The 26108-nt window shown below is 37.5% G+C and overlaps 2 protein-coding genes across 4 annotated transcripts; one reads left to right on the forward strand and one right to left on the reverse strand.

The window, feature by feature from the left end:
• Positions 1-354: 354 nt before the first annotated feature.
• On the reverse strand, positions 355-9265 carry ATP5F1A (ATP synthase F1 subunit alpha). The gene is made up of 12 exons (XM_036918690.2): positions 9112-9265; positions 6910-6988; positions 5757-5926; positions 3716-3889; positions 3461-3627; positions 3112-3260; positions 2644-2795; positions 2311-2535; positions 1733-1840; positions 1453-1597; positions 716-866; positions 355-580 (listed from the first exon to the last, which is right to left on the reverse strand). Exons 1-12 carry the CDS (start codon positions 9169-9171, stop codon positions 499-501), a joined length of 1662 nt encoding a protein of 553 aa, XP_036774585.1. The 5' UTR covers positions 9172-9265; the 3' UTR covers positions 355-498.
• A 3431-nt stretch (positions 9266-12696) lies between these two features.
• On the forward strand, positions 12697-25076 carry HAUS1 (HAUS augmin like complex subunit 1). 3 transcript variants are annotated; one of them, XM_036918689.2, is made up of 10 exons: positions 12697-12819; positions 13576-13750; positions 17561-17696; positions 18915-19049; positions 19871-19994; positions 20387-20452; positions 21238-21309; positions 21559-21606; positions 22561-22645; positions 23881-25076. In XM_036918689.2, the coding sequence occupies exons 1-9, from the start codon at positions 12793-12795 to the stop codon at positions 22609-22611; spliced, it is 834 nt and encodes a 277-aa protein (XP_036774584.1). In that variant the 5' UTR covers positions 12697-12792; the 3' UTR covers positions 22612-22645; positions 23881-25076. The 3 variants fall into 3 exon arrangements, with proteins under 3 accessions (XP_036774584.1, XP_036774583.1, XP_057360132.1); XM_036918688.2 differs by lacking the exon at positions 23881-25076 and adding an exon at positions 23663-23780; XM_057504149.1 differs by lacking the exon at positions 23881-25076 and having other exon boundaries at positions 22561-22807.
• The last annotated feature ends 1032 nt before the right edge of the window (positions 25077-26108 follow it).

Genomic DNA, 26108 nt, shown 5'->3' on the forward strand with positions numbered 1-26108 from the left:
TTCCTCAATTTTTGTCCCAATCTTTCACATTTCTCTTGGTTTTTTCATTTCCTTCCTTTCAGCTGTTCTATTGTTTTCTTGCCTATACAACCTTTTAATGCATATTATTCTTCTGAGCAGACAGGCTAGTCAGGCTCCTCAACATTATCAAATGTGAACTTTGCCACCTATACCCAGTCAATGAATTTCTCTTTAACAATCAAGAAGCACTCGAGAAACTTACAAATAGCTCAGCCTTGAATTATACAGGCTTGCTGATTATAATATTCAGGTAAAATAAACTAAGAAGCATGTTTACCAACTCCTCAAAGTAATCTCAGTTCCTTTTAAAGAATCACTCAAACTACAGAAAACCACCAAGCAACATGGAACCTTTATTTTTAACATGATTTCTGTACATCTGGAGTATGAGAATAATCCTTTTATAAATGGAACTTATTACTATCAGAAACAATGACAAAACCAAACTGGTACGTACTGGTGTGAATCCATACAAATTTAAGCTTCAAATCCAGCCAAGAAGTTTGTTACAATCTCTTTCAGCTTTGCATCTGACTGTTCTGAGATCTTCCCATCAGTCCTAAGTGGAAATAAAAGCAGTTCTTCAGTTCTGACCTGGACAAAAATTCACTGACTCACCTACTGAGAATTCGAAAGAATGTTAACAAGACTTTATATCTTTAAAATTACAAGAGGCCATCAACTGTGCTCATACCTGATATTGCCCAACAGGGCTTGGTGTTGGCTGATAACATGAGCCAAGAACGCATTCTCAAACTTTGTGATCTTGCTGGGCTCCAGTTTATCAAGATACCCCCTTACGCCAGCGTAGATGACAGCCACTTGTTCTTCAATAGCCATGGGAGCTGAAAACAAACAAAAGAATGCCATGTGAGTTGCTCAAATTAATGCCATGTTACCAAAGGCGGAGAAACTTACTTTTTCTTCCAATTATTAACATGCTTTACATATCATTTATCACTTTCTTAGTGATTGAAAGTCTCCGACCTCACCACTCCTTCCTACCTGCCCCACCAGAAACAAGTTTTTTTTCCTCATACATGCCATCCTTAAAGTGTAATCTTTGGGCATACTGTGTAAGCAATGTTTATCATCTGGCAGTATTCATACTGTTTTGGGCATAAATAACTTGCTGAAATTTTATAGGAAAATACACACATACTAATACTGTTTTAAATCTGCCAAATTTCACACTCTTATTTAAAGTGTGTGTATGGGGCTCTGTGGGGAATGACCTAACAGGTCCTCAAAAGAAAGGTTTAATTAAGTATACCAAGTTTTCCTGCTTCAGTTTCTAACATTTACATTCAAATGATTATAAAGACCAGTACCCTTTAATGAAAAAGAATGGCATGTATTATAGCTTATAGAGAACTATGCAATATTCACAGGCTCCAACACACAGTGGAAACTTAACCAAATGAAACTCACAATACTGTCCCTGCTTCAGCAACTCAGTCAGACGCACACCACGACTCAGGAGTTGCTGAGTGGCAGCATCAAGGTCAGAACCAAATTGGGCAAAAGCAGCAACCTCACGATACTGAGCCAATTCCAGTTTCATGGTACCTGCCACCTGAAATACAGAAATAGTTAACTCATACAGCAGAAAAAAAACACTTACCTCAGGGACACAAAACGCTGTACAAATACAACTGTGATTTTAACCTAATGATACCCCTTTTCCTTTCCTTGACATGATGCAAATTACCTGCTTCATGGCTCTGGTCTGAGCAGCAGATCCCACGCGGGACACAGACAAACCAACATTAATAGCAGGGCGAATACCTTTGTAGAACAATTCTGTTTCCAAGAAGATCTACAATGTAAGGGGAATAGGTATTAAGCAAGCTTAAAGAAATCAACTATTTTGAAAAATTAAGACACTGCCAAAAAACTGAAGCCCCAAATCTCCAAGGAAGAATGCTAAGTGCCTTCTTAGGGCAAAGAGCCCCTTAAATTCTTCACAACCCAAATCAACCTACATATTCTATTGCTGAGATTAGAGATGCATGAAATGAGGGGAAAAAGGGTAATATTTCTATTAAAATATATACAGGTGATGTGTATCTCTGGGATTCATTTCAAAATTATCTTGGAGAGAGAATAGTAGCAAGTATAAATGAAGCCAATAACGAAGTACACTATACCATTCTCCTTTTGTATACATTTGAAATTTTCTATAACAAAATGTAAAAGGTATTTAAAACAAATTCACAAAGACTATCATCGACAAATGTCTTAGAATCATCCAACGCTTTTATATTTATTTTAATCATAAAATGATACCTGTCCATCAGTGATGGAAATGACATTCGTTGGAATGTAAGCAGACACATCGCCAGCTTGTGTTTCTATGACTGGTAAAGCAGTCAAGGAGCCACCACCAAAAGAATCGTTCATTTTGGCTGCTCTCTCTAGCAGACGGGAGTGCAGGTAGAACACATCACCAGGATAGGCCTCACGACCAGGGGGTCGGCGGAGCAACAGAGACATCTGACGGTAAGCAACAGCCTATGGTGTAGAAGAGGGTTGTGAAATTCACCAATTACACAGAAGCTACATTTGTCTATTTTCATTGTGGTGCAAATAAACAGATTCTAAAAATACATTTCCTTTGACCTGTTTGGATAAGTCGTCATAGATGATCAAAGCATGCTTGCCATTATCCCTAAAATATTCTCCCATAGAACAGCCAGAATAAGGAGCCAGATACTGAAGTGGGGCAGCATCAGAAGCAGTAGCCGAAACCACAATGGTATACTTCATGGCATCTGAGAAGATAAATTTTAAGTTTTACAAGGTTATCAATATTGTGATTTTAAATTAGAGTCTACTATAAATAAGATACCTGATTTTTTTGTTACCAATTTACTAGTAAGATTAACCAAGATTATATAGCTTCTAATTTAAATAACAAGGCCTCAACGTTTACTGTTTTATTCTATTTTTTTTTAATTTGCTGATTTATACTAAAATTCCAGTTCATCAGGGAGTAATTAAGATCAGCCTTCATCAAGACGCAGCTATCCTCAGATTAGCAGCAATAGGACACCTAGACAAAAGCAACGTGACTTAGTTCTTTAATACCTGCATCTGTAAGTCTCTTTACCAACTGGGCAACAGTGGATCTCTTTTGACCAATAGCAACATAGATACAGTACAGCTTCTTCTTTTCATCAGATCCATCATTGAAACGTTTCTGGTTAATGATTGTGTCAATAGCAATTGATGTTTTGCTTTAAAAAGAGAAAGTAAATGTAAATCCTACTAAATACTTCAAAGGATTCACCAACTTAAATTTCATTACTACTACTAATCCTCATATCACATTCTACTCTCCCCATCATATCCAAGCAGTTATAATTTCAACTCTAAAAAGTTATCTTCCCATAGCAAATTTTAGACAGAACTTTTAACAAGCTATTGAGTCTTTTACCCAGTTTGTCGGTCACCAATAATGAGCTCACGCTGACCACGACCAATTGGCACCAAACTGTCCACAGCCTTGATGCCAGTCTGCATTGGTTCCCTCACAGAGATTCGAGGAATGATCCCAGGGGCTTTCAGGCCAACTCGCCTACGGGTCTTGGAACCAATTGGACCCTGTTAAACAATAAAAAGGAATCCCCCAAACAATCAGTTTTGATGTTAGTTAGAAGCTACAACCACATCTAATAAATGCTGAACCTACCTTTCCATCAATGGCATTACCAAGGGCATCTACTACACGACCCAACAGCTCCTCGCCAACTGGAACATCCACAATAGCTCCTGTTCTCTTCACAATATCTCCTTCCTTAATTAGCTTATCATTTCCAAACACGACAACACCAACATTGTCAGGTTCCAAGTTCAGAGACATACCCTACACAAAAGACACAATTGAACATACACTAAGCTGAGTGGCAGCTCTTCCCATATACCAACCCTACACAGAAAGACAATAGCTGGGATAAAAAAGGTAGGGTTGTCCTTCAGATCTGGCTTGAGTATTCTTCCACCAACCAACCAACCTTTGGTTAAGACTTTTAAAACAGCAACATGTTCCCTTGAATCATCTTAGGAAAGCATAGTGTAAGTCTAGCATGTTCCATGTCACATCCTCAAGGAACTGAAGAAGCAAAGAAATTAACAGTTTGAGCTTTTCCCACTGCATTTCTTTTGACTACGGCTTTTAAACTGGATTATCAGTACAAAAAAAGTGATCAGGCAGAACTGGGAATTCTAAGATACTGCTGACTGACATCTCTTGTGCTCCACAGAACAGCTGAAAAATTTATAATCCTAACCTGTGCTCATCAGGTCAGTAAAAGTGAAATTAAAAGCTACTCTATCAAGAACAAATTTTCATTATATAACAGCAAGGAATCCTCTCTCATCATTGCAACCGTATTTCAAAATGTTGAGATTTTAGGTCTCTAATCATGACTAAAGCAAAATGTTCTTCTAGGAACCAAGTCCCATCAGTAATGAAAGCTCTGGAGAAGTACTTAAGAATAATTGTACTAGGAATTAGCTTTTTAATGAACAAACTAATAAGAGTATTTAGTAAAAAATATATTAGTTTCACTATTAATGCATTTTAACAAGCTAGCAGGAATATCATGGAGTATCACTGCAGGTATAAAATCTTCAGTCGTCTTTGATGTTCAAAAGCATAGTCACTATACACATGTGGCTATCTGAAATGTTTATATAGTCACTACGCACATGTGGCTATTTAAAATTTTTATTAATAAATGCTGTTACCAAAGTCAGAGAAACTTCTTCCTCCAATTATTGTCTCTACATATCACCTACTCTTTCTCAGTGAGAAACTCCACATTTTACATGCTCAATAACCTCATATGTATGTTTAGTATGTACTCATAGTATGTTTAATATAGTATGACGTATTATCTTAAACAGCACAGATGTATATTTTCATCATTGCAGAAAGTTCTGGTCTATCTGATACTGGTCCAGACTCTTGAATCTTAAAAGCTAAAAGGAAACTCAAGAGTTCATCTACCTCAGCCTCACCTTTCAAAGACATACATATACACTGAAAACAAGAGGTTAAATTTTTAGCCAAGGTCTTACAGCTATTGATAAAATTTTTGGCTCTATAATTAGTCTTCCACATCAAAAGGCATTTCCCATACTGGACACTAGCAACTAGACCAAGACTATCTTTTCCCTGTGTGCTAAGTGGATAACCTTAATTAATGACCATGGTCCATCTGGAAAGCATGCTCCCCTTTCCTCAGAGAACCCACAATACCTACAACTTTTCTCATCCCACAAGGCTCAACCTAATACAAAGAAGTGGACATGTATCATCAGGGAGCTTCTGATAACACCACTAACTCATCTCTCAACAATAGGTCTACTCTTACCAGAAATACGAAGTCAACCACTTTCAACTTTCCACCAGAATTGAATTTAAATGAAACTATCAAATGCTTTTGTGTAAGATCATCTTTATGGCTCCAAGAACATGCCTGATTTCTTAGAATCTGGGTGAAGGTTTAAATTTTATAGTTCAGCACTAGTGGCTACTTTCTTGTGTATCAGCCCCAAAGTAAAAACCTTGGTTAGTCAAACCCTGAAGTTTTTTCTTTTCCCAGCCTGTGATAATGACAAAAACAATTAAGCAGATTGGGACTTAACGATTTTTTAAAAAATCTCTGAATTACTAAATGAATAACTAAAACAACCTTAAAATACCAAAATCTCATTTCATAAATTACCTTTAAACCTGAAGAAAACTCTACCATTTCTTCAGCTTGAACATTTCTCAGCCCATGTACACGGGCAATACCATCACCAATACTTAATACACGCCCAGTCTCCTCAAGGTCAACAGAGGTATCAGCTCCAAGAATGCGTTCTTCAAGAATAGAGGACACCTCGGCAGTGCCTATTGAGGAGAAAATTCCATTACAAAAATAACCTAACCCCAAGATCTTTTTAAATCCATTTCCCCAACAACATAATTAAAACCATGGTTTTGTCAGCATTACAATCAAATTATTTTAAAATGTAATATACATAGTTGTTTTAAAAAAAAAGCTTGATATCTACCACTAATATGAAAACAAATCCAAGTGATTGAGAATTTCACAAAAGTAAACCAAGTAAGATGTTAATAAAACTAAGCAATTGCATTAAAAATATTTTTTTATCTTCTGCTCCTTTGGCTTAATTTCTAATGAACCTGTATCTATGTTGAAATCTGATCTTTTGGTCAAACTCTATTAAATGCTTATTTTAGAAATGCAGTCAATTTTAAGAAGCAACCATTAACAAAGCTTAAGACTCTTTCCCTTTACAAGCATACAGGCAGTTACTGTTCCTTTACCTTAGCATGAAGGAGATATATTTACTTATTAAATCTTTAGTTCAAAAGCCTAAATACAGATCTCCAAAGAAATTCCCTAATCTACAGCATTTCCTATGTTCACCTCCCCTCTCTATCACATTTGCAATGAGCAAATTCATAGACTGCCAGGTATAGACTAGCTGTCTTTGAAAACATAAAGGTAAAAACTGCTTACTTTTTTCTAAGGTTTGTTAGAAGAGGAAAAAAAGAAATCCTCCACTGATCAGAAAGCATGCCCAGCAACTTACATGTCTACTTTGTTTCCACTCAAAAAAGATTAAGAAAAAAATTGCATTAACATTGAAAGGGGAATATATCACCGTAGAGTTCATTTCACTAGAATGAGGGAACCTACAAAGGCAGAGCTAAACGGCATGTTATGGGTTAAGAAACTAAGATTCCTGAGAGAAAAATTAATAAATGGAAATTAAAAACCCACAACAGTTATGTAACCTAGTAACTTATTTTATTATTTAATTACAAGGTCCTAAGTGTGGTGTAGACTAGAAATAATGACTTACCGGTCTTCTGAAGATGAATATTTGAGGCGTGGAGGTTTCTAGCAGCAATGAAGGATGATCCCAAAGCATTTTTGGAGACCTAGTGCATGAACGTTTTTAAAAACTTAGTTTTTAAAAAAGTCTTTATAAAACTCACAAGCTTAAACACATGCAGGCTTAGTGTGATCAACTTACAATTAAAATACTAAATACAATAAAAGTATTTTGCTTAAAACTGGAAGACTTAATTACATGAAAGAGTACTTTTATGTGAAAATTTACTGCCTTCTCCTGATACACTATAAATTCTCTATAAAAAGCGTATTCTGAATGCAGCAGCCCAGTTTGAAAAAGACAGATGCACCCCTATGTTTATCGCAGCACTATGGAAGCAACCTAAGTGTCCATCAATAGATGAATGGACAAAGAAGATGTGGTACATATACACAATGGAATATTATTCAGCCATAAGAAGAAAACAAATCCTACCATTTGCAACAACATGGAGCTAGAGGGTATTATTATGCTCAGTGAAATAAGCCAGGCAGAGAAAGACAAGTACCAAATGATTTCACTCATATGTGGAGTATAAGAACAAAGAAAAACTGAAGGAACAAAACAGCAGCAGAATCACAGAACCCAAGAATGGACTAAAGGTTACCAAAGGGAAAGGGACTGGGCAGGAGGTGGGCGAAGGGAGGAATAAGGGCTGGAGAAAAAGAAAGGGGGCCTTACTGTTAGCATGTATAGTGTGGGGGGGCGCATAGTGAGGGAAGTGCAACACAGAGAAGACAAGTAGTGAGTCTACAGCATCTTACTACGCTGATGGACAGTGACTGTAATGGGGTTTAGGGGGGGACTTGGTGAAGGGGGGTGTCTAGTAACCATTATGTTCTTCGTGTAATTGTAGATTAATGATAATAAAATGAATTTTAAAAAAAGCGTATCCTTAAAATGCACTCTATTTTAAAAGCCAACAGTTAACAAAGTATTTTTTCCTTTAAAGGCATCAGGTACTAATATTTTGACTTCACATGTATTTCAATGGAATTGTGGAAATTCTGAATATAACTGGTTCCTATAAGGGGTAAATCTCTACAGATATCCTACACAATTAAAAAAAAAAGGCAACCAAAAATTGAGTAAGTAAATTTACATAGAGTTTGATTAGAAACTAAGAGTATGGCTGTGGATTATTTTTACTGACTTCAACAAAGCCTGCAGCAATGTGGACCTCTCCTTCAAGTTGTCATGCTGTGATTGGTCACTGTCCACTCTGAAGCTACTACTTTCTATAGTACCTGGATGAAAAGCGTTAAAAATGTTTTTGCTAGCGGTGGTATTAGGGCAGAAAAATAGCTAGTATGTTTATTTCACTTTTGAAACTGAAATTATGTTTGAGATGAAAAAATTAATGTAGAGGCATTTACATAGAACTTAAAGGGTTATGCTCCTAACTTCAAGAGATAAATAATGAAGGGCATTAACCTCTACAGGCATTTTCTATGTTCTATTGAGCTCTCAATCGCTAACGATTCCTCAAGGACGAAATCTTTACGTCAGAGTTCCACCAAGCAAAGTCTTTGTTAGACTGAGACAATTTAGAGAACAGCTTCACTTATATCACGGTACTGGCTATATGAAATGCGTATTTGCACCAGTACGGTGTCTTCACAAACCTTTCAATATTCAACACGAAGAGACCGCCTATTTAAGTATTCAGAAAACAACCTTCTTTTGCTTTCCTGTGAACCGACCTCCGAGCAGAGGTGAAATGCCGGAGCTCGCGCTGACCTTCATACAATGTCAGGGTTCCCTAGTTCGCTTCAACTTGGGTTGACAAGTGCTCTGCCCTATAGCTAAGGAGTCCCGGACAATTAGCGGGCCCAAGTCTCGCCGTTTCGGAGCAGGTACAGAGCGCAAGCCTTGACCTTCACCTAAGGCCACTCTCAGCCAAAAATGGGAATCTTCCGGAGGCCCCGTGTCTGCAGAGCATCGAGGTCACTGTCTCCCCTGTACCACTCTGCACCATACTGCACAACTGGCGAGCACAAGCGCCGTTCTGCAGGCGGCCCTGCGCAGCTGCCCGCACGGCAAGATGGCGGTGCCCGCCACAGCCCCTCACCCTCCTTGCAGAAGAGCTCCGGAGGCAAAGCTCCACCACTCACCCGCAGCCACAGCCACCTCCGGGCCACCCCCTTCCCACCGGCTCGCAGCACTCACCAGCCCCGCCCGCCGAGGTAGGGCGCGAGCCACGGCCGCGGCGACGCGCACGGACAGCATCTTTGCAGCCTCTACTCTGGAGGTTCCTCTGCAGCCGCAGCCTCCGGACTGACTGGGACAAAATGGCCGAACCGCAGGGAAGGTCAAGGCAGCCGGCCCACCTGACCCGGAAGCACCGCCCCTCGCTTTCAACCGGACGCGAATCCGCCTTTTGCTAGCGGATAAGTGAAGGGGTGTGTGCTTTTTTTTTTTAAGGATAATTTTTGGATTCAAACTTCAAAATGAGTGATTAGACCTTTGCCAGCTTCGGCCCAGGCATTCGTTTACACATTTGTTTTGATCTTTCTAGTCGACCTTGTGGTTGCCTCTGGAGACCACGTGGGCAATGGGCTCGCTGGATAGCAGTTCCCAGGCCCCAGAAGGGGTTCCAGGTGGCGTTGGTGTGTCTTGCCAATGGGTTTCAGCCATGGGCAAGTTCACTATGGATTCAGTATGACCGAAGAAATTGACAGCAAAACGTTTTCGGGTGAAAGGGTTTATTACCAGGCTTGTTCTCTGGCGGTAGGTCGAGCACTAGCGTATCTACCTACGCCCAGAGCACTGAGCCGAGCTCTCTATGTAGCACAATAATAGCTTATTGCCTAAAGGTGTGGAAGCAGCAGCCCAGCAACAGGCTAGTTACATCATCAGGTGGTTTAAGTTCAGTGACGATCCTGGCCATAGGAACCCCAACTTCCCCACATGGTATCACCCGGCTTGGGGCGTGGCTGGCTTGATGGTGACGGGGTGTCGATGGTGGTGATCCGTAGACTGCTCAATCCTTGGTGTTGCACCAGGCAGTAAACAGTTATACCCTGGGACAGGTCAGCCATACGATGTTTCTTTCCGAATTGGTTAACCCGCAGATCGCTGGCCTCACCTCAGATCCTCTGAGTCAAAAATTTGGGGCATTCTAAATTTATGACAAGCACCCACACCATTCAAGGTGATCCAATACACACTCAGGTTGGAGAATCCCAGTTGTTTCAATTTCTATCTAAAAGAACTAGAGCAGATTGTTTAAAAATGTTAACAGATACAAAGAGGTCAAGTGGTGCTGATCCTACTGAGAATGGTCCGGAGTTAGAAGTCTCACTCCAGATTGGACCAGGACTTAAATTTTCCTCTACAAACTGGTTTCGTAACAGTAGGGACTATACGTTTTTATTTGAAGTACAACATAAGTGATGGGAAAAAAGAAAACTTCCTATACCTACTCTGAAAGATTGGGGCAGGATTTCCTCTGCCTCCCTGCCCTATTCCTCCACACAGAATCTTTGTAATATTGAGATTTTTTTTGTGATATGTACATAATTTGGGGGATGGAATATATTGGGTATGTTGTGACAGTAAAGCCCATTAACATTGCCTTCACTTATAACTGTTCTGAGGAGCATCTTTCAGCTTCATCCACCAAAGAGTTGTTTATACCCAAAACCTTAATTTGGGTGGGGCATCTGAATACCCGGATTAAAAGAGTTGTCTCCTAAAACATAGGTTGCAAATGTAAAGTCAGCAATCCCTTTCTCTAATATTCTAAGTGAGCTAGGGGTAAATATGAGCATCCTTCTCCTTGTGAGTAGGAACAGGCTAATGAAAAAAATTGGTTTGTATAAACAGCAAAGTTGCAGGGATATTTTGTAAAACTTGTGGTGAAATTGGACAAAGGTCATAAAGATAACTTTTTCTCCCATACTCAGAGTCTGTACTAACATCTGAGATTTGGTTACTGAACAGAGATATACTTTTTGACTAAAAATGTATAAGCAAGCCAATATGGTATTGGTTAAATTCCTTTGAAAAGATTTAATCATTTTAAATATGCATACGACCTAGAAGAAAGATATTTGGTGCTAAGACTGATCCACAATTTGATGATAAACCACACATCACAGAAAGTTGACTGTATGGTCTACCCTTCCTAATGTAAAACTGTACACTACAGGAGGTTGCAGGCAGCAGTGTGGTATAACCCTAGGACACTGAAACACTCACTTGGACCCAAAACACTGTGGTCAGTTCCCAGCTCTACTACCTAATCTCAGTCATCATTAATCCATGTGGGTGTTTTTTAAATTTAAAAACAGGTAAAATAATGTACATGTGTTTAACAGGGTTATTAAAAAAACAAAACAAAAAACAGGAAAACTCAACAGACACATGAAAAGATGCTCCACATCGCTAGTCATCAGAGAAATGCAAATTAAAACCACAATGAGATATCACCTCACACCAGTAAGGATCGCCATCATCCAAAAGACAATAACAAATGTTGGCAAGGTTGTGGTGAAAAGGGAACCCTCCTACACTGCAGGTGGGAATGTAAATTAGTTCAACCATTGTGGAAAGCAGTATGGAGGTTCCTCAAAATGCTCAAAATAGACTTACCATTTGACCCAGGAATTCCACTTCTAGGAATTTACCCTAAGGATGCAGCACTCCAGTTTGAAAAAGACAGATGCACCCCTATGTTTATCGCAGCACTATTTATAATAGCCAAGAAATGGAAGCAACCTAAGTGTTCATCAGTAGATGAATGGATAAAGAAGATGTGGTACATATACACAATGGAATATTATTCAGCCATAAGAAGAAAACAAATCCTACCATTTGCAACAACATGGATGGAGCTAGAGGGTATTATGCTCAGTGAAATAAGCTGGACAGAGAAAGACAAGTATCAAATGATTTCACTCAACTGTGGAGTATAAGAACAAAGAAAAAACTGAAGGAGCAAAACAGCAGCAGACTCACAGAACCCAAGAATGGACTAACAGTTACCAAAGGGAAAGGGAGTGGGGAGGATGGGTAGGAAGGGAGGGATATGGGGTGGGGAAAAAGAAAGGGGGCATTATGATTAGCATGTATAATGTGGGGGGGGGCATGGGGAGGGCTTTGCAACACAGAGAAGACAAATAGTGATTCTACAGCATCTTACTATGCTGATGGACAGTGACTGTAATGGGGTATGTGGGGGTGACTTGGTGATGGGGGGGTCTAGTAAACATAGTGTTCCTCATGTAATTGTAGATTAATGATACAAAAAAAAACAGGAAAGCACATAGAAAAACTATACATGCTGTGCAAATATAAAGAAGTTTGCATATTGTCACCTACAGAGTGGTGAGGAGAAGAGAGAACTTTAGGGAAGGTGAGAAGTTAATGGAAGAATGGCTGAGTGGCAGTGACAGTTAATGTTTTAAAGTCTGCAGCGCATTTAGGTCTTTGGTAGTGGAAACTAAGGGATAAGGTTGCTCTAGCGCCAGGCTAAAATAAAAAATTTAAGTTAATGTACTCACTGTGGAAGAAACAACATCTGCTACCCAAAAACAAGATTCAGGTTTTTTAAAACAAGTGAAATCAAGTGAGAAATAAAAATATAAGAAGAAAACATCCTGGTTCTACATCTTGTCCTGGAGATGATACCATGGAGAGCGGACAGAGCCTCGAGCGGGCAAGCGAGGAGCGATTGCAGTGCTGGCGCCTTAGACCAGCCTTGTCCAAAGACTTAACAACCCGCAGTCCTAGCAAAAACTACAACTCCCAGATATCCCGGGTCCTGGAGGGGGCGAGGCACCTCCAGAGCGAGCGCGGCGCCTCTTCTCGCGACGAGCTTCTCGAGAAGCGGCGGGACCGGCGGCTATGGAGGCGCGCAAGAAGGAGGAGCAGGTGATGAGGTGGGAGCGGGTATCTGTGGCCGCCTGGCAGCCGCGTCTGGGACACCCGCTTGCGATTTCCTGGGGCTCGCCACGTTTACTTTCTTCCCCCCCCAACCCCCTCAGACTCCCTGTTCCTTTAGTCCTGCCTTCCCGATCTGCGCGCGCCTAAATCCTCACCTGGAAGGACGTTTCCCTTCCCTTTCCAGGCCTTTCTTCGCACAGGCTCTGGCATGTAGACGGGATAAGGAGCCGGGTGCAAAACCCCTCCCAACAGACTGGAGTGGGGTTTACAGTATGTTAATTTCTGAACCCACACCCACCTTCCAGCCAAGCTCCGCCGGTCACTGATGCTTCCTACTCGAATTTTCACACCAGACCTGCTTTCCCGTCCTTCCTCCCAACTCTAGAAATATCCCAGGTCTATAGTGTGTTGGGACCAACTCTCTTCAGACTTAGCATGTTACAATAATGCTTTAGCACCTGTATATTGACCTTTAAAATTGTTGGAGTGATGCAAATTACCAGCCTATACTGATTTTGTGGCTTTAGGAAAGGATGGATTGTTTTCTGGTAATTTTGTTCATTGTGCTTACTTTTGCTTCCCGACATCCTGTACTGTCACCCCAAAGACAAATTAGGATGTTAAGTACGTAGGACTCCAGAATATTCACAGAAAGCATTTTGTTTGCTTCTGATCACTAATATTTGCTTCATGCCGTTAACAATAAACAAGGCTTATAATATTTATCTTACTTTTAACGGTTAGGTTGCTGTGTGGCTGAAAAAAATATTTGGAGATCATCCCATTCCCCAATATGAAGTGAATCCACGGACCACTGAGATTTTACATCATCTTTCAGAACGCAACAGGGTCCGGGACAGAGATGTCTACCTGGTAATAGAGGACTTGAAACAGAAAGCAAGTGAATACGAATCAGAAGGTGAGATTTAACTTCGGAGTTTTGAATAATAACCAGAGTTAACCACATTCTATAATGCTAAAGTAGATGAGATTTATTAAGTGTACACTACTAGTTAGTTTTGCTTCATTTTACCTAGATTTGTCTCCCACTCTGTTATAGTAACTTAATAAATCATAAATCTTATCATTTTCTGTTGGTACTCTCATAGCAAAACAGTAAGCACTAAAAGATAAGAGCTAAACTCAGCCTGACATACAAGATGCCTCTGGTTTCCCACTTACTTCTACTTTGGGTCTGTTTCCAGCCCCCATGCTTTAGTTACAGTGAGCCATCAGGACACCCGAGGTGGCAGCCATGAATTATGAGACTTGAACAAATTGTTTTATTGCAGTGTATTCATGGGATTGCATTAGAATTTTCTGCTTTGCATATATAGCTTGAAAAAGTGCATTCAAAACCCCTTTTGTTTTTATAATGCTAACTACAAATAAAAAAAGACTGATAAAAACTTTTTTATGGGTGGGAATATACAAAAAAGAAAGGGAGTGAGACCTACATTTGCACTATATTTAAACACGTGCATGGCATGGTTACATACAATGTTTTGAATATAGTACAGTTTATGTTGTAATTCTACTGCATGTGTGCTTTTCTCCAATTTTCTTCAAAAAATTAAAATAAAATTGACTTTTGCTTTGGTGTACTCTTTTAGCACACATGGATTCTAGAACCCACCCGCACAATCAGGATACAGAACAATTGTCACTCCCCAGAGCCTACTACTTGGTCATAATCTCCCCCGTAGATGTGCCTTTAAAATTGTTTTATTTTTAAATGATTTTATTTTTATAGTTATTAAAATACAGCATAGAGAAAGGGGCTTTGAATCCAGAAAAATCTTATATTGTAAGAGCTTTCTTTTTGTCTATAATACCCCGTGATGAAAAAATCTAAGGATTTTCAAATTAAGGTTACTTATGTCTGTCCTCAAGTACCTTTTAGGGTGACACATTAAATAGCAAATGTTTCTATTATTAATACAAAATTTTGACACTTATTTCCACTTGAGTATCTAGAAGAGTCCTGCCACCATTGATATGTTAAATCTGCACCTCATATACTTTAATCATTATTCTTCTTTTTTAAGTGTTCCCTTCTTTTAGACAGTGAAAGTATCAAGCAGAAAACAAAATTTGTGGAACCTTATAACGAGTACACTGTTAAGGAGTTCTGCTTCTTTGGTTTGTAAATCTAAGCTTTGAGTAGTGATATCATATAGCTCTCTGGACTTGAATGACTTTTAAACTAAAAATCATTTTTTAGATAGTTTTTATTTCTATACCATACAGTTCTTTGCAGCACATGAGACTGGAACATTTTAGAAATATTTTTAGGAATTGGGAAAAGATGTAAAAGTTGTACATGAAGACTTTTTAATCATGATAAATACAGATGAAACTCTTGAAACCATTTATTTTACATCTTGTCAGTTCTTCATTTGAAGAAAATGAAAAGATATTGCCCTGGCTGGAACCTCGAGTAAAATGTTGAAAAATGGGGCAAGAGTGGACATCCTTATCTTTTTCCTGATCTTAAAGGAAAAGCATTCAGTCTTTACCATTAAGTATAACGTGGCTGTGGGCTTTTTTGTAGATGCCCTGTATCAAGTTGGGGGAGTACCATCTATTCTTAATTTATTGAGTGCCTTTATCATGAAAAGGTACTGGAGTTTTCAAATGCTTTTCCTGTGTCTATTGAGATGAACATTGACTTCTGTCTTTTATTCTATTGATATGATATATTAATTGACTTTCAGATGTTGAACCAACATTTATTCTTAAGATAAATCCATATCTTCACAGTGTATATTTTTTTTATATGTTGCTTGATTCAGTGTACTAGTATTTTGTTGAGGATTTTTGCATTCATGTTTTTAAGAGATACTGTTCTCTGCTTTTCTTTCCTTGTGATGTCTTTGTTTGGTTTTGGTATCAGGGTAATACTGGCCTCATAGAAGGAGTCGAGATGTATTCTCTTCTATTTTTTGGAAGAGTTGGTGAAGAATTGATGTTAATTCTTCTTTATGTATTTGATAGAAGTCAGTGGTAAAGCCTACCAGGCCTGAGCTTTCCTAGGTTGTCTAAATTGTTGGGTATAATTGTTCATATAGTCCTTTATAATCTTTTTTGTTAAGTATGTAAATCAGTGGGATGTCCTCACTTGCATTTCTGATTATAGTAATTTGAATCTTCTCTCTTTTCTTCTTCATCAAATGAGTGGAAGGTTTTTTTAATTTTGTTGATCTTTTATGAAAATTAGCTTTAGGTTGTATTGATTTTTCTCTATTTTTCTATTTTCCATTTCATTAATTTTTGCTGTAATCTTTATTATGTCCTTCCTTTGGCTTGCTTTAAGGTTAGTGTGCTCTTATTTTTTCAATGTTACAAGGTGGTAGGTTCGACTATTGATTTGAGATTTTTCTTTATAGGATTTGTAATTAAATTTCCCTCTGATCACTGATTTAGATGCATCCGATAAGTTTTGGTATGTTGTATCTTCATTGTCATTCATCTCAAAGTATTTTTTAATTTCCCTTTTGACTTCTTGACCTACTGGTTACTGGAAGTGTGTTAATTCTGCATATTTATGAGCTTCACAAATTTCTTTTTAATTTCATTCCATTGTGAAAAGAGAATACTTTGTATTATCTTGTTCTTTGAAACTTGTTTCGATTTGTTTTATGGCCTAGCATAAAGCTGTATTCTGGAAAATGTTTCATATATGCTTGAGAAGACTGCCTCTACCCACTGAATGGGAGAAAATATTTGCAAATAATGTCTCTGATAAGGGGCTTTTATCTACAACATATAAAGAATTGTTACAACTCAATAGTAGAAAGACAGGTAACCCAGTTAAAAATGGATAAAGGATGTGAATGTACGTTCCTCCCAAGAAGATAAACAAAATGGCCAGTAAGGCAGCGTTTTAGCCGTCAGGAAAATGCAAATCAAAGTCACAGTTCTATTTTGCACCTACAAAAAGGGCTACAATCAAAAAGACAAATATTCAGGTCTTGAGTTTCATTGTTCATTATTCAGTTTCCTAAATGATCACTGTGCAAAAAAAAAGGCAATAATTGGTGGTGCAGATGTAGAGAAATTAAAATGTACACTTACGTGGGAATGTAAAATCATACAGTTGTTTTGGAAAACAGTCTGGCAGTTCTTCAAATGGTTAAACAGAGTTACCATATGACCTGTAGTCCATTCCTAGGTACCCAAAAAATAAAAACACCTGTCTATTAAAAATCTGTACATGAATATTTATAGCAGCATTATTCATAATAGTCAAAATGTGAAAGTAACCCAAATCCATAAGTGTGTGAATGGATGACTAAAATGCAGCTGATCCATCCAATGGACTATTCACCATAAGAAGGAAAGAAGTATTAATACCTGCTACAGCATGGATGAGCCTTGACAGCATTATGCAAAGTGAGGGAAACCAGGCACAAAGGACCACATATCGCATTATACCGTTAATATGAAGGGTCCAGAATAGGGAAATGAATAGAAAGAGACAGAATGTAGATTAGTGATTGCTAGGACCTCATGGGTTTGGGGAATTAGAATATGATGTCTAAAGAATGGGGTTTCTTTTTGGGGTGATGAAAATGTTCTGAAATTGATCACATTGATGGGTGTGCAACTCTGTGAATATACTAAAAGCCACTGTATTCTGTACTTTAGGGGGTGGGTTGTATGATATGTGAAGATTTCAATGAAGGTATTAAACATCTTAGTTACTATAGCACTCTTACCTTTTCAGCCAAGCATCTTCAAGACCTTCTCATGGAAAGTGTGAATTTTTCCCCTGCCAGTCTCTCTAGCACTGGTTCTAGGTATCTGACTGCCTTGGTTGACAGCGCAGTGGCCCTTGAAACAAAGGATACCTCACTAGCTAGGTAATTTTTGTGACAATTTTAATTTCTAGAATCATATATGCTATAAGGTCTATACCTAAAGACTTCTGTTTCTCAGGGTAGTTTATATAGGAAATTAACAATAAATGCAAAAATACCTAATATAGTTAACTCCTTAAATCACTAGTGAGTTTGTGTAAGTAATTCGGATGCTTGGTATTGCTTAAGATTTAGTGTTTTCTTCTTCCAGGATTAGGTTTGTGAACGTAGTCCTCATATACATTCGCAAGTGATTAGGTGTTACTTACATTGTTCCCTATAAGCAATAATAAAAGCAATAAGCTAATTCATCTAATTGAGCATAGTGAATTTTGGTCATGTCCCTACCCAATTGGGTAGAGTTGGTTAAGGACCTTTGTTCTTTGTGACAGGCATACCACCTATATGATGACATTATTCTTCCAACAACTCTAAAAGGAAGCTGAAGCTCAGAAGGGGTGTGTTAAATAACTTCTCTGAGCTAGTAAATGGCGGAGTTGAAATTCAAACCCAGTCTGACACCAAAGTCCATATGGTTATCATGCGTGGCCACAGCTTGGTTAGGACCACCACTGTGACTTATAATCAGAGGACTGTACAGCTAGTCTGCTTACTTGCTAATATAAAGGCTTGGAATTTATATTTATGCTCAAAGAGTAGTGTTTCAAGTATAAGAACATATAGGCTATATGGCAGCAGAAATCTAGACTTGAATTAAGTCAATTCAGCAGACACAACACCAATTAGTACTAAGCATATAACTATATATACATATAGAGAGTTATATGTGTATATAAGAATTTACTTATAACCATATAGATAGATAGGCATGGGGAAACAAAGATAAATAGAATAATAACTGTCAGCAAGGGTAATCTGTGCTCATGGTCAAATAAGGGAGATGGACATTTAAAACTATAATATAGTGTGACAGCTGCAACAGTATAAGAAGGTACCAGCTGTAGCTGAGTAGCACAGAGAAGGGTGGTGAATTCCAGAATGAGAGTAAATCTTATTTGAGGTGTGAAGGACGAATGAAGATTTGCCAGCCGAGTAAGGGCTTTCCAGGCAGTGGGAATAGCATGTAAAAAATGCATAGAGATATGAAGCAGCTTGGTTAATAGAAGAATCTGCATAGCAGTAAAATCATTGTTTGACATGAGGAATAATTATAATTTTGTCCTTAATGTCCATCTATTGTGACCCAGATTCTTTTTTTAGTTTTATCCCTGCAGTGAACAATTTGACCTCTGACCTTTTTCATACCAAATCCAAAAATGAAGAAATCAAGCTTGAATTGACAAAACTTGAAAAAAATCTAACTGCAACTTTAGTATTAGAAAAATGTCTACAAGAGTAAGTAATTGAGTTTGAAGTGGTGATCATTTTTATCATAAAGGCAGTAACAGAACATTGTCAGATTGAGTTTTGGCAATAGATATGATTTAAAACAACATGTTAGAAAATGGGGTCCATAAAATATATTTTTAAGTAGAAAATAACGTGTGGAGGTAGTGGGTGTTTGGGTAAGACTTTCCCCTCTTAATGTAGTTTCTTACCTTTTTTCCCTCTTTTACAAATAACCTGGGTTTTGTCATTTTCAAAATGCATATGAATTTTTTTTTTAACTTATGTACTGTGGTGCAACTTAAAGTCACATTATATTTTGTTGCCCTTCCTTACTAGAGTTGTGGTATCCCTCTTAATGCTCTGGACCTTCTTTGGGTTCCAGTTGCCCCAGAGAGTAGATGCTGTGGATCAGGACTATGTATATGTACTGTCGAATAGATTTTCAGCAAATACTGAATATGTAGATACAAGGTACTGTGTCATATCACGTTTAGGAGAGAGGACTTTGGGGCTTCCATGATTCAAATTGGCTTTAGGATACATTAAATCATTTTTTTGAGCAGCAGATCTACTTTCTTCAAGAATAATTGGCATAATATCTTAAACTTACTTAGTATTTCTTGAGAAAAATCCTAGATGCAACATGGCGGGGAAGATGACCTGGGAGAATGTATGGCAGCTAGTCTGGGATACAAAATTGATGGTAGAAAATTCAGCAAGTATTTCATCTTCTCCTGGGTAGTCCAGAGGAATCCAAGAATCAGTTGACTTTCTTTTTTATGATAATTTCACTGAGAAGGAAATGTTTTCAACATTACTTTTTAAAGGGATCTCAAGAAGGCAGAGTTGCATCTGTCTGTGGAAAGGGCCAAAGTTGACAATCGTCTTCAGAATATGGGCTTCCTAAAAGCGAAGTCAGAGGAGTTCAAATTTGGAATCAGAGCTGCAGAGGTTTGTATGAAGAACTGAATATATTTAGCTGTCTTCAGACATCTTTTCAACCATCATCCTCCCAACTGGGCAGTATTATTACTCCCTTTTTACAGACAAGGGAACTATAGAGAAGATAGGTAACTTGCCCAAAGTTGCATAGTTACTTAGCAGATCCAGATTAAAACTCAGGTATCCAGGCTCTGAAGTGCATGCTCTTAAGCCCCGCCGCACACGTCTTGTCACAAATCTGTGACTGGAATGATTTACATGCAACATAAAAATCCTAGATACATGCAGTTTTTATCTTTTATTTGTAGCTTCTCTTTACTGTGTTAACATGTTGAAAGTAATTCATGATAGTCACTTTCAAAATAATTTTTTTAACTGAACTCCCTTCTTTGTAATTGTAGGAGCAACTTTCAGCCAGAGGCATGGATGCTTCACTGTCTCATCGGTCACTAGTAGCACTCTCAGAGGTGAGCTTTAACCCAGTTTGACTTTATTTAAAATCTTAGTGCACAATCTGCTTTTTCCATTTGTTCCTTTTATAGAGGTTTATTCAGTTGACTTTATTTCTTTTCCATTCTCTCTGTACTTTATGTTCCCCAGTATTTATGTCTTATTACTTGTTTAGCTGTATATATATTCTCACATTTGTTTGCTTTCCTTCATTTATTACTACATGCTAGAAACTCTTTGCTGGAGTTATATGTTACTAATTTATTCATTAAACAAGTTTTTTGAGGGACTATGTGCTAACCATCCAGGTTCTCCTTTTTCTCTTTCCACGTACAGTAAAAATGCAGGCCTCCAAACTCCTGTGGAATACAGTTCTGGGTTTTTAGGTTGTCTAAGGGTTTCATCTGTTTTGCTGGGAAAAGGGCTTTTAAAAAATTTTATTGGTCTTAAGATTTTTTTTGTACTTTGCATTTTGTAGTCTAAAGTTGACAGTTGTTCCCTTACGTTTTGTTCTCTTACATTTTGATTCCTCTTAATCACATCATTTTGTATTCCTAGACAGCATACTTAAATCCTATTCTTAACAAATGGGAATATGACTTTACTGTTTTAAGCACCTTATATAGATTCTTTCCATTGGAAGTGAGTTTGTTATTCATTTATCTTTTAAGCTCTTTGATACATTATTTTAAATATCCTAATGTTAATGCTTTATCATGTTTGATTTCAGAAATAAGCACTGTTTAGTTGCATTGTGAATATCTCCATCATTCTGTGACTCTTGTGTTTTTTCCATCCCCAGAAATTGGCAGAATTAAAAGGACAGACTGTACCTTTGAAGAAAAAATTGGAGTCCTATTTAGATTTAATGCCGGTAATTATTTTTATGAGTAATAAAAAAAAGTCATCTCCTCTGGCTTTCCCCAAGGGCACTAAATTATCATGAAAATATTGGGTCCATGTTTAAGGATCTAAAATCTGTGCTGAATGTCAGTACTGCATATACGTTGGATATACTCTCTGTAGGGATTTTTTGCCTTTTGAAAAGGATTGTTGCAGTTTTTTCCCTTTGAGTCCTAGTTGAGCCAATATAATCTTTCCTTGTTTTATTTTTCTTTAAAAGAATCCATCTCTTGCTAAGGTGAAAATCGAAGAAGCAAAGCGAGAATTAGTAAGTAGTTCCATTTTTTTTCTTCAGCTTTTTTAAAAAGAAAGAAAACCCCAAGGGTGCTGTGCATCATTCTCATGCATCTTTTAAGAACTTTTTGGCATATGTATATATATTTTTTTCCAAAAAACATACAGAGTAGTCTTCATATCTTTTTAAATTTTGCATAGATTGTTACCAGGTGGAAACGGGGGGCTGAGAGACAGAATTGTCTAAGCAAAAGGAATAGACAGAGACATAAGAGCTGATCAGTGGAGGACTTTTCCAAGTTTTGGCAAACGATACAGTTTAGTTGCTTAGGTGTATGCAGGGAAGATAGGGCTGAAGATGGTCAATTGGTTAGTAGTATAAGAGACCTTAAATATAATGTGGGTTGAATTTGGAGGCTGTAGAGGACCACTGGAAATTTCTGTGTCTTTCCCCTAAAGGGAAATGTGGTTAAACTATGGTTTTTGATCAGCCCAGATCTCTAGGAAGATTATTCTGGAGTCATTATATAGGATGAATTAGAGGAAGAAGAAAATTGCAGAAATCAGTTAGCTTACATAGGCCAGATGAGAAGTAATGAGAACAGTGACAAGGGGATTGGAAAGAGGTGATATAAGAGACATTGTGGAAGTACGGTGCTTAAGGACTGAAGGTCAGAAAAATCTGCAGGTATCACTGCCCTAATTCATCTCTCTAAAAGGTTTTCTTTCTCCTTTAGATGTTTATTAGAATTAGAGTTTGAAAACTTCTGGGATGTGGGAAGGAAGGTAGATAAAAAAGCAAAGGATTGTAAAAGCATATTTAATATTTGTAATGGATTATAAAAGCATATTTAATATTTGTAATGGTATTTTAAAACATTTGTTTTAATTTTTTTTTGCTTCCCTTGTTTTTAAATAGCATTTGAAGTTAAAGCACCTGTTTTATGTCCTTATTTCTAGTATTTATGGTATTTCTTTCTTCCTTTAGGATACCATTGAGGCTGAACTTACAAAGAAAGTAAATATGATGGAACTGTGACCAGAGCCAAATATGCTTCATCTTTCCTAACAAAGTAAATGAAATGAGACTTTAAAAAATTGTTTCCTCTTGGCATTCCTTAATAACTTAATTTCTGTATTCTTACATGAGATAATAATGTCATTATTGATAGAATAGTGGTTTCTGGTTGTGTATTGCATTTTTCTGCCCAAATACATAGTTCTCATATTACAAAGTATTTGTGGTTGTCTATACTGCTGGTGGGTGAGCGTCCTTTAGTAATTCTGTTTGGTGAATGTCATGATAGTTGTCAGGCCATCACTCATTAAGTCAGCTACATGAGAAGGAAAGCTTGACAATCTAGTATTTTTCTCCCATTCCTCCCTCACCAGGGCTTTGCTGTCGTCCTTTCTGATTAGCTCACCTGCCTGTCTCCAAATGTTAGTATATGCAGGAATTTAATTTATGAAATTAAATCAGTCACAGAGAGATAGTTCAATATGTGGTGCTAGATCCACTATTTCATACCTATGTCAGGATAATTCCAAAGGATTAAATATTTTAAAGAGATAGTAAAAGAAATCATGGAGGAGTTTTAATGTTTTGATTTTTCAATAATCATGGAGTCAGAAACATGTGACCAAAATTCAGGAGCCATAAATGAAATATTTGAAAATTTTGAAATACTAAAAATTCCTACATGGCAAAATCTTTCAGAAGCAAAAAAATCAAAGGACATGACATATGTGGTGGGGGTAAAAAGAAAGAGAGACTTCACTGTGTATCTTTTAATAATTTTAAAGATTTTGTACCATTGGATTAAGAAACAATCAGTTTTTTTAAAGACCTATCCTAATGTCCTCAAAAATTGACCTTTCTTTTTTCACAAATATGTAGCTAAATATAAAATGCAAGAGGTATTTATATCCTCTTCTGGAAACAGTCTGTATCTTTTAGCCATTTAGGGATTGGAGTTGATCTTTTTCTTAACATCTTATAGGAGTTTATTATGTATCAGCTAAATTCATCTTGTGATTTGAGTTGTAAACATTTCTCCAAGTTTGTCATTTATCTTTTGACTTAATTGCAGTGCTTGAGTCACCAGCAGAATGGGATGGGCTATTACAGCTTCTGCTCCTTGGGAAGCATGGGAAGCTGGCTATTGAGTAAGACGTGCAGCCTGAATGAAAAGATGTTCCTCATCAAAATGTGTTCAAAGCTACTTTAAGAGTGGACTGAGGATTGTGTGTGGATGGCCTTGGAGCCTGTTTGTTTGCCAGGGGAACTTTTTCTTGTGCTTTATCACAGGAGCATGTGACAGAACGCTCGCCATAGTCTGGCTATGACCCCAAGTCTGGACTTCTAATGTCCTGGGTTTGATAAGACACTACCGAAGAGGCCACTCTGCCAGCCTTATTTAGTGTCATGATGCCCAGATGTACTGATGTCACTTAGCACAGCCTCTTCTGAGATTGTGTGGGTATATAATTTTAGGTTTATCTAATATTGCCCAGTTCTCACATTTACAGTTTTCTTTAAATTCTGCAGCAGCAATTGTGGGTTGACACCTGCTTCCACTGTATTGGGGGAGATAATTTTTTCTCTGCCTCTTCAGGATCCATATTCTCTGTGCTAGTTCAAACACTGAATATGAATCCTAGCTCTTATGCCACCTACCGATGTGACCTTAAAGACATCATGTAAACTCTCAGGAGTCCAATGGAATAATACTTGCCCTACCTCCCTTATCATTCATTCACTTATTTATTAACAAGTTTTATTAAACACTATGTGTCAGGTAGTGGGGCCACAAGGGTAAGCAAGAATCCCCTTAGTCTCAGAGAAGCAGTTTATAAATTCACAGACTATAGACTGGAAGAGACTGTCCTGTCCAAATTTTAGTCTTCTAGACAAGGAAACTGAGGCTCAAAGAAGTAAAATGACTGCCCAGATGTCACATCCAGTCAGTGACTGAGTTGGGATTGGAATCCCGATTGCTTATTTCCCAACCCAGAGATTTTTTTCTTGGTATTACCTGCACTTGTCTAAACTGTAGAAGACTCAATCTCTCTACCTAGCTTTTAACTACTTAGAAATCTAGACTGGGGATGTCCAACCTTCTCAAATGTGAAACAAAACAAAACAAAACACCCTTAAGAAAATAACAGAAAACTCCAAACTACTTTTAACCACAAAAGTAATACTTGATCATTGCAAATAATTCCAGCACATAATTCGAAAACACATAAAATTTAAAAGTCTAAGTCCTTTCCTACTTTTGTCCACAGTTCTACTTACCAAGAGTGAATCCTTCTAGACTTTTAATCTATGCAGAGCTGATATTACATATATTATATTCTTTTATAACACTCATATTTTCCAAAATGTCAGTAGTCCCCTCCTTTAAAATTCTTTTTTGTTTTATTTATCCATTACACAGTTGATGGACATTTGTGTTGCTTCCATTGGGGTTCTTATGAATAAAGATGCTTTGTATTCCCATACCTGTCTTGGTACACATATATTTGCGTTTATTTGAAGTATATACCTAGGACTAAAATTGCTGATATGTTCAAATTTAGAAAGTGCTGCCAAAACATTTCTCAAAATGATTATATTAACTTACACTCTGACCAGCTGTGTATGCGAGATCCAATTGCTCCACATCTTCATAAATCCTTGATATTGTCATTAAGAAATTTAGCCATTTTGTGGGTGTTAGTATTATCACATTGTAGTTTTACTTTGCAGTTGCTTGATTACTCATGAGGTTGAGAACATTTTCTATACTTGTTGACTATTTGGGTAGCCTATTTCGTAAATTGCCTGTTTAGTCTTTTAACCATTTTTCTTTTAGGCTATTTGCCTTTTCTTAGTGATTTGTTGTTCTTTATATATTCTGGTTCTGAGGTCTTTATCAGCCATAAATACTGCAAATATCTCCTCATTGTATGGATTGCCATTTTACTCTTTTATTGTATATCAATTTTACCTCAAAAAAGCTGTTAGAAAATGAAATAGCAAAATAAGAGATATGGGTTTTCTTTTATAATATTCTTGGATAAGATTCAATTTTGTTTTAGAAAATTAAGCTTCCAAAGCTTCCATTATTTATTTATTTGTTTGTTTTTCTTTCCTTAGGGAGCTTGTATTTTATTTATTTTTTATTGAAGTATCGTTGATGTACAATCTTATATTGGTTTCAGATATAGAACACAGTGGTTCAACAGTTATCCATATTATTAAATCCTCACCCCAATTAGTGCGGTTACTGTCAACATAGGAGGATGTTACAGAATCATTGACTATATTCTCCATGCTGTACTACCATCCCTGTGACCAACTTATATTATGATTGAGAATTTCTGTGCCCCTTTGTCCCCCAACTCCAACCCCTGCCCCATGGTAATCACTAGTCACTTCTCAGTGTCAGTGAGTCTACTGCTGTTTTGTTCATTCTGTTTTGTTTTGTTTTGTTTTTATACTCCACAAATAAGTGAAACTATATGGCATTTCTCTTTCTCCTTCTGGCCTAT

The sequence above is a fragment of the Manis pentadactyla genome, chromosome 6 (genome assembly GCF_030020395.1).
Source record: "Manis pentadactyla isolate mManPen7 chromosome 6, mManPen7.hap1, whole genome shotgun sequence".
In the NCBI taxonomy this organism is placed as follows: domain Eukaryota; kingdom Metazoa; phylum Chordata; class Mammalia; order Pholidota; family Manidae; genus Manis; species Manis pentadactyla.

Excerpts from the sequence above, each read along its gene's own strand:
- ATP5F1A (XM_036918690.2), bottom strand. The coding sequence starts at position 9,171 with ATGCTGTCCGTGCGCGTCGCCGCGGCCGTGGCTCGCGCCCTACCTCGG. Across the intron at positions 3,261-3,460 it reads ATTGGTGACCGACAAACTGG|CAAAACATCAATTGCTATTG; the intron begins GTAAAAGACTCA and ends CTCTTTTTAAAG. Across the intron at positions 1,841-2,310 it reads TTTCCATCACTGATGGACAG|ATCTTCTTGGAAACAGAATT; the intron begins GTATCATTTTAT and ends CTTACATTGTAG.
- HAUS1 (XM_036918689.2), top strand. The coding sequence starts at position 12,793 with ATGGAGGCGCGCAAGAAGGAGGAGCAG. Across the intron at positions 17,697-18,914 it reads AAGGATACCTCACTAGCTAG|TTTTATCCCTGCAGTGAACA; the intron begins GTAATTTTTGTG and ends TTCTTTTTTTAG. Across the intron at positions 21,607-22,560 it reads AAGAAGCAAAGCGAGAATTA|GATACCATTGAGGCTGAACT; the intron begins GTAAGTAGTTCC and ends TTCTTCCTTTAG.